Source organism: Hirundo rustica, chromosome 3 (assembly GCF_015227805.2).
Source record: "Hirundo rustica isolate bHirRus1 chromosome 3, bHirRus1.pri.v3, whole genome shotgun sequence".
Classification (NCBI taxonomy): Eukaryota; Metazoa; Chordata; class Aves; order Passeriformes; family Hirundinidae; genus Hirundo; species Hirundo rustica.
In genome coordinates, this window is record NC_053452.1 from 42,339,118 (window position 1) to 42,352,264 (window position 13,147).

Genomic DNA, 13,147 nt, shown 5'->3' on the forward strand with positions numbered 1-13,147 from the left:
CCACTGATCACAATGGTTTCAACTGGAGAACGATAAAAAAACTCCTTGCAACTGTGCTATTCACAGCCCAGGATCACACAGGGTAGAAGGCATTTTACTTATTTTTTCAGACGTTATTTCCTTTCCTCAAGATGTCTTTTTATCCATGATTGTGGAGAGTGTGTTTTATATTCATTAGGTCAAGTTCATCCCTGATGCTACCCTAGCCAAGTGTGTGGCATTGAGCCAGGAACAATTTCAGCCTCTGGTTTCCTTCTTTCTGGGATTGTTATTACCTGAAACCAGCATCCTCCCCCGAGGCCTGGATTTGGGATTGGCTAGTCAGTGTGCACAGACATGAGGCAAAGCTTTCTACCCAGGGATTGGCAGCTGCCTGTGAGCCCCGTCTACAAACTGGTAAAACAAGACACTTCTGGGCATTGTGGGAGAGTAAACTGCACACAGACATCTCTCTCTTCCAAAACAAGAGCTTAAATGGTAAACTCAGGGGCAGGTGTTGCCCTGGGAAAGTAAAAAGTGGTTCATCCAGGCATTTTGGCAGATCTCTGAGTAGCAGCATGGAAGCAGAACCACAACGACATTACTCTGTGTGGTTACTTTTCACAGCTCACTCTAGGATAAGTTTGCCCTTACAGACCCCACAGACAAATGTGAAGTACTCAAATAATATTCCAGTGAACCCTTAATTTGAGACACAGCTGCCTTTTTTTATTTACTGTTTCCCTGTGGCTTAAAATAATGGAATGTATCAGGAAGATCTGGCCATGCCTAAGCATACTCCTTGTAATTGCCCACATCACAGGCCTGAATCAGAAAGATGCTGGATGGTGCTGGAAGATGACTAGAAGCCTTTGTTCATGTAGAGACTAAAAAAATGTTGGATTAGGACTTTAAGGCTAATGTGACTCAGACCTTTGAACTCCTGTCCTGTTTTTAAATTAAAACAAGGGGCAGAAAAATCAGTTTAACTTTTATGCTTTGCTTTTATTCCTATTAATTATCACATGAAGAGCCTGAAACAATGGGAAAATTGCTTACCTCACATAGTTTTCATTTTGCCTCTGGCTTCAAGAAAATGGCATAATTCTTTTCTTCTTCTCTTCATTCAACTACTCAGAGACACATTATGCAGTAATATTCAAGCTCCCTGTCCTTGACAGAGATAACGAGAGAAACAGCAGCCAGGAACTTCCAGTAGATCCAGTAGGCTCCTGCAGTGGCATAATGTAGCCTTTATATGGAAGATGCATAAAACATCAGAAAATGCTGTCTTGAGACTAATAATAGTTTGGGGTTCTTTTCCTATCCCTCCTAAAAGATGATAATTGGCTGAGGCTGAATCAACATAGACAAGCAGAAGCATTTCGTGCTACCTCACTACAATGAAGTCAGAGATTGAACTCACCTTAATTCTATCAATGCAAATGAGGAATCAGTCTTTGCAAATGACTGGAGAGATTCAATGTAAAACAATCATGAAGTCATTTTGGCCAACATAGCTGGTCCAAGCACCAGTTACCTTTCTCATGGTAGGAATGCTGTAACGGGTTGTCCAGAGAGGTGATAAATGCCCCAGCCCTGAAAACACCCAAGATGAGGCTATGTGGGGTTCTGAGAAACATGACATAGTTGAACTTGTTCTTGCTCATGGTAGGAGGGCTGGTCTAAATGCCCTTTAAAGGTTCCCTTCAACACAAAGTATTCTGTGATTCGTATTAACCTCCTTGAACCTAAAAGGAGAGTGAGACCAGGAGTGTTTCAAAGACCTTGCCTTCAGATAAAACTAAAATGTCTGCACATAAATATGTGCAGGATTTTTTCTTATGGCAGAGGACTAATGCCTCTACACAAAGTCCGGATGAATGAAGGAATAGGAAATTTGCACCAAGAAATAGTGAAGTAACAATGACACATGTTGTTGTCCTCAGCAAAACCAGTAAAAGCTGAAGTGCCCTGCCTTCACTGGGGGCAGTAATTTCAGGTAATTATCCACTAAATATTTTCTCTCTTGAGCATGAGTCATGTAGAGCAAGTGAAATAAAAATGATACCTTCTCTGGCAATGAATATATAACCTAGGAGCCAAATCATCAGGCAACCCACTTTCTCTACCCTCTGGTATCATTACTGATCTGATTAATAGAAAATAATAATAATAAAAATGCAAGGGACAATGCAGTTTGGAGCACAGGATCAGAATGCAGTGTGATGCTGGCCAGTTGAAAAAATTAGTTTAAATGAAGGATCTAGCAAACCTAGGGGATGGACATGAGTCAGTAATACCACATATCTGTGGACAAACTCAACGGCAGAGTGGAATGCCAAATTATGAGTGCCATAAGTAAGAGGCACCAAGCCATGCCTTCACTCTACACAGCACTGGCACAGCACATACTGGTGCAAATTTTTGAGAGCACTGCACTGCCAGAAAGAGGAACACAGAACTACAGGAAGTTCAGACAACAGCAAAAATTAACAGAGGTCTAGAAAACGTGGCTTTTGAAGACAGATTGAATGACCTGGATTTATTTAAAGCAGAAAAGAGAAGTCCGAGGGGAGACATGATAACAACTATCAAGTACGTAGAGCATTGCTAAAACAAGGTAATGAATCCTCTGAACCTAATGGATTTAGACAGAGAATAAGGGGTTTAAATTGCATCAAGGGGATTTCCCCCCTCGGGAGGCTGTGGAATCTCTGTCACCAGAGGTTTTGAAGAGCAGTTTAGACAAACATCTTTCATGAATGATTGAGAAGTAAAGGCTTTGGGCTGGTGGGCTGGCCTTTGGAGATGACTTCCCAGGGGGTCTTCTGTGACTGGATCACAGAAGCAAGCTAATTGTTTTACAATATCTTTTTACCTTGGAACATATTTCATCCAGCAAAACTAAACCTAAGAAATCAAAAACTCTCTCTTGTTTGGACAGAAGGGAAGGCATGAGTTCATTTGTTTACATTAACTAAAACAGTGGTAATATTTAATTGTGGATAATTTAATTTCAGACATAAAACTAATCTGGAAGGTCTTAATCTGGAAATGGAATGTCTGTTGCTTTGTTAAATCAAATTCATCATAGCTATAAATCTTATTTATGCCACATCATTTACTGTGTTTGGTCCAGTATTTTCCTTTAACAATATTCAGTTTTCATGAAAATATACATAAGAAAGACCTTCAGTTTAACACTAATTTTTGAATGAAAGAGGGTTTTTTTTTTTTAGTTAAAGACCCTATATTCCCATCAAGCATAAACATTTAACATGAACCAGTAAACATAGGACGTCAGTGACTTCTGTAGGCCTTCTCAGGTGTATCCAGCTTTTAGACTCTATACCATTTTGTCACCAAAAATTTGTTATTAACACAAGTATACTGTTTTGCCTTCAGAGTTACTAAAATGCCTGAGAGAGAGTCTGCTCCTAGCAGCACCTTGTTCACAAAAACAAGCACAATTACTTTGGCTTTAATGAGGTGCAGAACTCTGAAGAGCAGAATTTTACTTAAGTGATCATGGGAATGCTGGTGGGTAGAAGCTCAATGTAGAAAATAAAATTAAAAACAATATCTTCCAGAAAAAAATCTTGCATTGCACTTAAAAGAGATTTCACTTTCAAACCTGCAAGGATTTCAAGGAAGGTCCTAGTTTCGTCTTTAGTTTTTGTTGATCCATATTTTTGGACTGCCAGTCATGCACTGAAGCAAGGCATCCTAAATTAGATTTTAACAAAAATTCCCTACCACTTCATTTTTACATATTGGGCATATGCCAAATTTTTTTTAAACCGTTTAATGTGTTTTTATTGCTATTTTCTCTTTCTGCAATAAAATACCATGAGACAAATAGATCTGTTCATCTCTAAAAAGGGAAAATAAAGCCATAATACAGTTCTGAAAAGATAATTTGGTATGATTAAATGAAAAAATAATGGAAGAAACAAAATAATAAGTTCTGTTGACTACCTCCAGATACTCCAGGATTATATAACTTTGTATCCAAATGCAGTCATCATGTAGAATGGAAAGCAATATAGTCTTGGTGAATGCATCAAAAAAGTACTTCTTTCACGGTGAATTAATGAAATAGAAAAGGTCAAGAGAAAGCAGAGTTCATGGGCTTGTTCTTCCCCTCCGCCTGACGGTGCAACCCAAGCTTGTATATTTGATTCTATACAGGAAACTGGGGAGTACCTGATATTTTGCAAACCACTTAATCCCAAACAGTTATTAACAGCATCTGCTTCAGAACAGTGCTGGCCACCCTGCTGTGCTTTCTGACCTTTAAAGCACCAGGAAAAAAACTGCTGTGTAAATCCATTTTAGGAGTTCTGCAGCATTTGGTAGATGTTCAGCTGGGAAAGTCCCCCTCTTAACAGCACACAGAAAGTCACAAAAACACCACTCCTCTCCTCAGCATATAGGATATTCAAGGACAGATGACAGAGCAGATATTTAATGAAACTAGACTATTCTTCTGCCAGCTGTTTTCCTCACATATTGATACATAATTCTTCAAAGCAAGGCTTTTAATTTTCTTAAGCTATTTGGGAGTTGTATTCAGTTTTTTTCTTTTCCTAAAAGCAGTCTGAAAGCATTCTCAAAATTCCTTAAAATTACCTGTTAATTGTTTATACTTGCAGCTGTTTGTGTCAATTTTTTTAGATGAAACATGCTGTCCACCTTAGCTAACCAGGGATCTTTCCTACCTGCTTCTGGGACATTCTTATTTCAAATAGCTTTGTTCTTATAACAGCAACTGAACATATAAACTGTCACGTTTGCCTGTTAAAAACGCAAAGGTATAGATGGTGCTTCTCTGGATACACCCTTATGACTTTAACTCTTTAGTAATTAAGGACGCCCTCCTGTGTCCTTCTATCAAAGAGGTTTCAGAAGAATTATGATTATGAAAATTCTAGTGATTATGAGAATTCTAAATGTAGTATTATAAGATGGTAATACCATCCACAACAGTTTTTTCCTCCTATTTGCCATTAGAAAATCTTATTTCAAGCACTTAACTTTGCCAAACTTGAAGTGTGTCAGCTAAAGTTTTCCATTCTCAAAACCACAAGCATTCAAGCATTTATGAGGAGTCCAAGGGGGACTTTTTTTTCTTTTTTAAGATGGAAAAAAATAATAGGGAATTTCCATTTGAAAAGTTCTAGTGCCTGTGTGGTACGGAAGATTCTCTGTCTCCCCTGAGGGAAAAAGGGGTTAACAAATTCTTGGGCTATGGAAGAGCTCCACATCTACAAGGGCTGAACAGATAAATGTCTCTATTCTGCATGGATTGATGATGCAGTGTTCATGGCCAAAATGCCCCAAAGAACTTTTCTATCTAGAAAAAGTCCTTGATAAAAGTAACTAGAAAGCAGCATACAGCTGAGTCTCACTTTAGGGAAAGAGAGATAATACATTATGTTTGGAAGAAGAGTTCCACCTTCAGAGATCAAACTAGCTCAAGATTAGGAGGGGCTTTGGGGTTATCGTCTGACTGGGTATTAACAGCAGTTAGTTCTAGAAGGTAAGAAACCTAGAAAATTGAAGTATTTCCCCTTTATTTCAGTCCAATGGGGATTGTGACAACCTCCATGCTCGCAGCAAGAATTCATAGTTTTTTTAAATGTGTCCTCTGCCTTAAGTCTGAGAATATTATTCTTCTGTCATAAAAATGTGGTGATTTTTTTTTTTTTTTTTTTAAAGTAATACAGTTCACACCTCTTCAGCAAATGTTTCAACCTCCCTGAAGAATCAGTCACTACTAAGTTGCAACTAAGTGGCTCAGAAACACTTTACTTGTAAGTACAGTTACGGGGCATCTTCTGTATTTGATGTAATTTGACCCTTGATGTGGAATTTAGAGTAGGCAGATGAGAAAATAGGCTAAATTAAGTTTGAAGAAGACCATCCTGAGGATTTCTGTGGCAGAAATCAAAATTTAAATCTTGCTGATAACTTGTGAGTGTAGCATACCAGCATTTAGCCACAACATAGAGGATGATTTCTTGGTTAATCTGATTTTAAACTGGAAAAGTATTTACAAGTATTGAAGTGGGTCATTCCACATTAGCTTTGATTATACAAAGCCTGATTCTGATATTCAGAGTTCTGATGAGTAAGATCTGGCTGCACTACACTCCTGTAGTTTGTGAGGAGACCACTCTGTTCTAGAGAATACCTGGATATGATACAGCATTATCTTACCAGTGATTTTGCTCAGAAAAAAAACTGCTAAATCCTTTACAAAAGAATTTTTAATGTAAACTAAACAACTTATAGATACAACTTGACCTACTCATACTAAATATTACATGCATAAATTAAGGGCATCTGTTAAATTAAACATTCTTTACAGTACTCAGAGTGATTTGGATTTACTGATTGGTGTTAAAGAGGTGGTAGTTTTGGGGGGTTTTTTAAAGTAATCTGATTAATAAATTCTGTTCTGGTAAATTTAACTTTGAAAAGGCAGCACAATTTTGCAAGGAAAATAAAAACTCCATCTCTTTTCATCAGTCACATGCATGCTCTCTACTCTTAGCTAAAGTCAATGAAGAGTGAGAATGTCTAGCCTAAAAACAAAAGGTTGTCTAAAAACTCTTTTCTAAGAGCAAGACAAGTAACCTAGGAAGAATACAATAAATGAACTCTTTTTTTCTGATAATTTTATTTTCATGTTATTTTAACATTTTTGAAAATACTTAACAGTTATTTAAAATACAGAAATAGTTTCTTTTAGAGAGAAGACATTTGTCACATATTCTCTAAGAAATTTAAAGAAATAAATAATAAACCAGTAAAATTCTGCCTTCAAACCAACACCCATGCTGATTCCAGTAACCCCAAAGAAGTATAACTAAAGGACTCTCATGTCATTTCAATAAGACATTCAATTTTCTTTCTTTCAGATTAATTTAAAAATTTGTCATAAACAGATCTAGCTTTAAAAATTGAACACTTGTTATTTTACTTGCATTTTCAGTCTAGACTGAAGTGGTCCTCTTCTAGCAAAGCACTACTACCTAACTTTAAGAACCCAAGAAGACCTCTGAAAGCCACTTCTGTGGTGGTTTGCTAAATGAAGTCAGAATGAGTAGTCTCCTCCTTTTCATGATCTTTCACCTGTATTTTTGCAATAAAGGTAAAGGCCTGTACAACAGAAAAGCTTTGAGAACCGCTTGAGGAACTTTCTGAAAATAAAATCAGAACAAAACTGTACTTTAAAAGGCAATATTATGCCACTTGCTTCTGACCAGTTACCAGTCTCCTTTCTCTCAGCAAGTATTCTCAGAGTACTATGGCCCAAGCTCCACAGGCTGGTGAGTATCAGGGTAGAAACAATCGGAGTTTGCCATCCAAGGTGGCTGTGGTGAGCTGCAGTTCAAAAGAAAAGAACATATGGCTTTAATGAAGATCTTTCCAGTAAGCACAGTTTGCTTTAGAGCAACAAACCAAATGAAGATCATTAAGATGATATTTAAATTACTTCTATGTTAAGAGGTCCAGGATTCATTAAAAAAAAAAAAATAACCCATAGATTCTTCTCAACCAAGCTAATCTGAAAATTCCATTTCACTTAGATTTTTCTTTTCCAACTATTTTCAAATTTGTGTCAACATCCGCTAACACATCAACAGTCTGTAAAACTGAAGCATATGTTAAAACCACATAGAAAGTCAAACAGACTTCACTCTGCATGACTCAAGAAGGGAATATGGAAGAAATAAGAAAATGAGCTGGAATAAATGAAGATGGAAAATACTGTGAATTAAATCAGGCATACCAACAAATATAGTCTTCTGATTTTTATTGGTGTTAAGTGTAGACTAAGAATTTCCTTTGTAAGAAAGTATACTGAAAAATTTTGTGAAGAGGCAAGTCTTGAAGACACGCATAAAGAGCCTTCAGCTGCATTAGCTTTCTTTCACCAGGCTGAGAAGGTCTTCATTATAAAATGAGAGACAATACTGTTTTCTGCACTTACTCCTACAAACAAGCATTAGAAAACCTGCTGTACATCAGAAAGGGATGATCTACAAATGACACCACTTATTAGTCAATAAAAATTCAGGATGCTTACTCCTTGCATATTAGGATTTACAGTTATTTCTCAGCAGTGATAAAAAATCTGAAGGGCTGGAACCAAACAGGCATCTCTCTGACCAGTTCATTTGGTTAACTTCTTGCATCCTCATTTTTCTTGATCTGTTCTTTTTTTGATACTTTGACTCATTTGTTTTATTCCTCTGGATAAAGGAACTCTGTGGTCAATAAATTATATTCTTGGGTTCATATTTCCTCCTTCAATATCTCCAATGATCAATTCTTATAATCTCTCATAAGTGTTATCTCCCAAGACAGTGACTATATTCCCTTATTGTCTTTACTCTCACTTATGTAACCTGAAAGTATAGAATATCCAGAACAATCCAATCTAATTTCTCCAACACTACTTCTTACAGCTGTCCAAGATAATAACATAATTCCAAAGACTTGTAATATGTCTGTAACTACCTCTGCAATTTACCATTGTGTTTTTATTTAACTCCAGATAACAACTAAGCACCACACAGCCACTTGCTTACTCACTCGCTCCACCCCAAGGGGGAATGGGGCAGAGAATCAGAAGAATAAAAGTGAGAAAGTTTATGGGTTGAGATAAAGGCAGTTTAATGGGACAGAAAAGGAAGAAAATAACCATGATCTTAATGATAACAATAATGATGAAAGAATTATAATATACAAAACAAGTGATGCACAACTCTCACCACTCACTGACCGATGGCTAGACATTTCACAAGCACTAAGCCAGCTTTCCCCTCAGTTTATATACATTGAGAATTACATCACATGGTATACAATATCCCTTTGGCCAGCTTGAGTCATCTGTCCTGGCTGTGTCACTCACAACTTCTTCTGCCCTTCCAACCTTCTTGCTGGCAGAGCAGGAGAAGGTAAAAAATTCTTGACTTGGTACAGACAGTACTTGGCAACAACTGAAACATCAGTATGTTATCAACATTATCATTATTCTCATACTAAATCCAAAACACATCAGCTACTAGGAAGAAAATTAACTCTATCCTTGCTTAAACCAGGACATATTGGAAAAATTATGTAAATGTAAAATACCTAAGTAATGTGTCCTTTCTAAATTTGTGTAGCTATTTATTGTGTGCTCAACAAAAAACCAAAAACAAATAAACAAACAAAAAAGAGCTTTTATTATTATTTCATGTAATCAAAAGAAACCTAATGTAACCTGAGAAGTAGGAGATTATTTTATAACAGGAGATAATATAGAAACCTTATTTAGCTTTCAATTTAAAATAAAATTATTTTAAATGAAATAAACTTTTACAAAACCTAAGGAGGTCATCTTGTCCATCTTCCTGCTCTAGATGCAACTACAGAAAACATCAGTTGAGCTTAGCTATGGCTTTGTCAGGCTAAGTCTTGAAAAATTTCATTCCAGTGTTTAGGTGCCTTCTTAGTTGTCTTACAGTTTTTCCCCTAATGTCCAACCTGAACCTCAAAAACTGCAGTGTGTGGTCAATCCTCCTGTGATATGCTCTGACAATACTGAAACACAGCTTGGCTTCCACCTGCTAAATGTATTCCTTATGCTGCTGTTACATTCTGCTTTCAGGAACCTTCTGTTGTCATTAACTACAAAGAAATTATCTTTCTACTCCAACTAACCAGTGCTACTCCTTCGGCAGCACCAAAACCATTCACTGAATTGTCAGCTGAACTAAAAACACCCTTCTGGCTTTAAGACCCCTCCTCGTTGGTCATATGCTCTAAATTGCTATTTCTCAAGTCCTTCTCCTTCCTTTCCCCTTTCTCTTACTTCTTCCACCTGTTTTCCTTGGCAGTTGATAAAATGAGGTTGGTCTTTGACTGCACCATTCCCCTGAGAATTGTTACACTCAGTATCTTGCCATGAACAAAAGGAATTATACCTATACACAGAGCCAGTAGTTTTCACTTAGCCCAACCAATGCTTTAAAAGCCTAACAAAAATAAACCAATTATTAGATAGTTAACACTCATAATACAAAAAATGCCTAATTATTAAAGAAAGATTTCATAAAAATAGAAGGTTTGATGGGGTGAATTAGTCATTAGCATCCTGGGTTCTTTCAGCGTTAATAGTGATTTTTGTCCTCAGAAGGAGTTTTTTCTTGGGTTATATATTTAGACATTATATGAAATTAATGTAAATTAGCTCTGCTCTGGCTGAATGGATTGAAAGCCTGTTAGCACACTGAGTTCATTTTCTGGTTTGATGTCATCACAGACAAGCCCAAAATGCACTCTCACTAAGGTTACAGCAATGACAAGTGAAGTGGGATAAGTAGGGACAACTGGGAGATTCAAAAGAACATTTCTGATCCAAACTAAATTGTTAGTAGACACTCACAGGGCATCCAGTTTAGCCTTCAGATTTTAGAATAAACTCCTATGCCTGACAGCTGAAAAAGCATGTTCATGAAGTGGCATACTTCATATAATCACAGAATGTGCTGAGTTGGAAACAAGGAAAATTGAGTTCAGCTCCTGGTCCTGCACTGTCCCCAGGAGTCACACCATGTGTCCAAAAGCATTGTCCAAATGCTTCTTGAACTCTGCCAGATTTGTGTTATACTTCAGGCAATATAGAAATTTTAGTTAATAGCGTAATAGCAATATAATAACAAGTGAAAGCTAATTGCAATTTGTATTAACACAGATAATAGGTAATAATAAAAATAATAAAAATCTAGCCTGTAGGACCCTTGAAATTCCTGATTTATCACACTTAAGAGCTAATAGTGTTCTCAACTGTATTTAGAATCCATAGAAATCTGAATAAGATTCTTAAAAAAAATGTTTGACTTATGCCAATATTACATTTCCAAATAATACAAGCATGTTACTTCATTCAAATCCCTCAGCTCCCAAACACTCTACTCCAAAACTGTTTTATATTATATTTGGAATCTCTATAGTAGTTAAGTCAATATAGAATTCACCATTTAAAAAATAAAAAAAGAAAAAACAAAAAAAAAAAAAAAAGGAAAAACAAACAAAAAAACTACCACTATACTCCCAAACTAATTATGTCTTACTATTATGTATCCAAATCTTGGCATCAGTCCTGTGAATAATTTGACCTATTTAAAGGTTTCTTATGGGACAAACACTACAACATTATGGGATATTATGAAAGAGTGGACTGAATCGATGGATATTTTCTGAATCGATGGATATATGAGGAAAGAAAAGACCTTCAAGTAGGGCAGAGGAAAAGATTGAAGTTCTGTGCATTTTAGAGCCTTTTACAAAAACTTCAAGCTTTTAAAAGTACCTATGACATTTGGCACCAGAATGAGGAGGAGAACAAGTTCTTGAACACAGCTATCTTCTATTTCATGGTCTGCACAACATATAGAAGCTTATAAGATATTTAAGCTAAACTGGTGACATGCAGTGTTGGAAGGCTGTCAGCTAACAGTATAATTTTCAAGACATCGTCTATTTTATATTAACACAATATATAATATATATATAAATATATTATATATATATCTATTTTTCTAAAATTACCTTTGGTTGGAGGGAAATTTGTTTCTGTAGTGATATCACACACACACACACACACACACACAAAAAAAAAAACCAAAAAAAAAAAAAAAAAAAAAAAAAAAAACAAAACAAAAAAAAAAAAAAAAAAAAACAAAAAAAACAAAAAAACAAAAAAAAAAAAACCACCCAAAACACCACACCCACCTAAAACCATGCTGCAAATTAGGGACCTGGATTTTTTTAAAACCACAAACAGTTCAATTTGTATAGAAATGCATCAAACTAATATTCTGTTTCAACTCACATACATATATATATATGTATACAGGGCAGGCTTCAAGATGTCCTGTACTTCAGGAAATAAGAATGAAAGCAATTTCAGCTGTTTTCACATTACAGGTACATAACATCCTTTTGCTTTCTTTTAGTTAGTACAAGTATGCATAATATGCAAGTAGAGACACAAATTTTTAAAGAGTCCACTAGCTGCACAGCAAAGAGTATCATCTGGCCAAAAGTCCAGTATCTAAGCAGAACAAATGGGAATATAGTTTTTAGGGGGTTAGTATTTTCAGCTTTCATTATTCAAACTATTCCATGAAAATAAGGGGCCACAAGTAGAGCCAATGCACTTGAATTTTGTATTTTTTTCACAACTAGCAACAAGCAAGGGCAACACAGAAACGATACATTATGGAATTGGATTTTACTCTAATTTTCCTGTTCAGAAAGTGGAGTCTAAAGCAACATAGAATTCATCACCTTTACTCCTGAAGGTCTATAGTGCATGAAGTCTTTACCAAGTCTGATTTTGTAGTTTAGGCCAAGAACAGAAGACATGTAAGCAGCACTTTGGAAAGATTTGTTTTCCTGAAAGATGAGTGTTTAATTTGACAGCTGCACTCAAGCATTCAATCAGTTAGATCAAAGCCACATGGATTTTTTGCAGACAGAAGACAGAAGCTTTTATTCTTAAGATAGCTCTCCTATTGCAGAAATGAGAATTGAGAGGAAAATATGAAAAACAGGTTAAGAGCTTTTAACCATAATTCCTTGGGGTGTATCATACACACATAACCATACAGGGACAAGTAGATGTAGAATTCAAGCTGGGAACTTCTGTTTTTATCGTACCTGTATATGACATGCTCACTTTTTTCCTCACATTATTCTCAATGCATGGATAGGGTTGATCAATTTGAGTGTCTCTAATTCCTGTATTTGATATGCTTTGCACATCAGAGTTGGCTTGTCTATCCAGAGGGACTCAGGTTCAGAGGCCACCATGAAAAAGACATTAAACAGCTGTTAAAGGACCCACTAATGATGTTGATATAGAGATGCTCTAGGTAGGCTTTTTGCCTTAAAGAGAAGAAAGTTTTTTCTGGAATTGATAGGAAGGATAATTGTATAGAAAACCAAATTATTCAACAGATTTAAGTTGTAAGAGGAAAACAATGTCTCAAAGTTAGTAAGGGCTGTAGAGAGGCCAAGGAATAAAAACATTTTTCCAGACAAAGTATATGTGTAGAACCCCATCAAAAGAATTATGAAAATGTAACAGATCCACCATATC

General features: G+C 36.1%; 1 protein-coding gene across 1 annotated transcript in view; it reads right to left on the reverse strand.

Annotated features, from left to right (window-relative positions):
* Positions 1-7,254: 7,254 nt before the first annotated feature.
* Positions 7,255-13,147, reverse strand: part of WDR27 (WD repeat domain 27) — a 100,227-nt gene continuing 94,334 nt past the window's right edge. Inside the window, exon 24 of the mRNA XM_058420052.1 lies at positions 7,255-7,374. Within this exon, the coding sequence (XP_058276035.1) occupies positions 7,327-7,374 (48 nt within the window). The 3' untranslated portion in view covers positions 7,255-7,326. The remainder of the gene's footprint in view (positions 7,375-13,147) is intronic.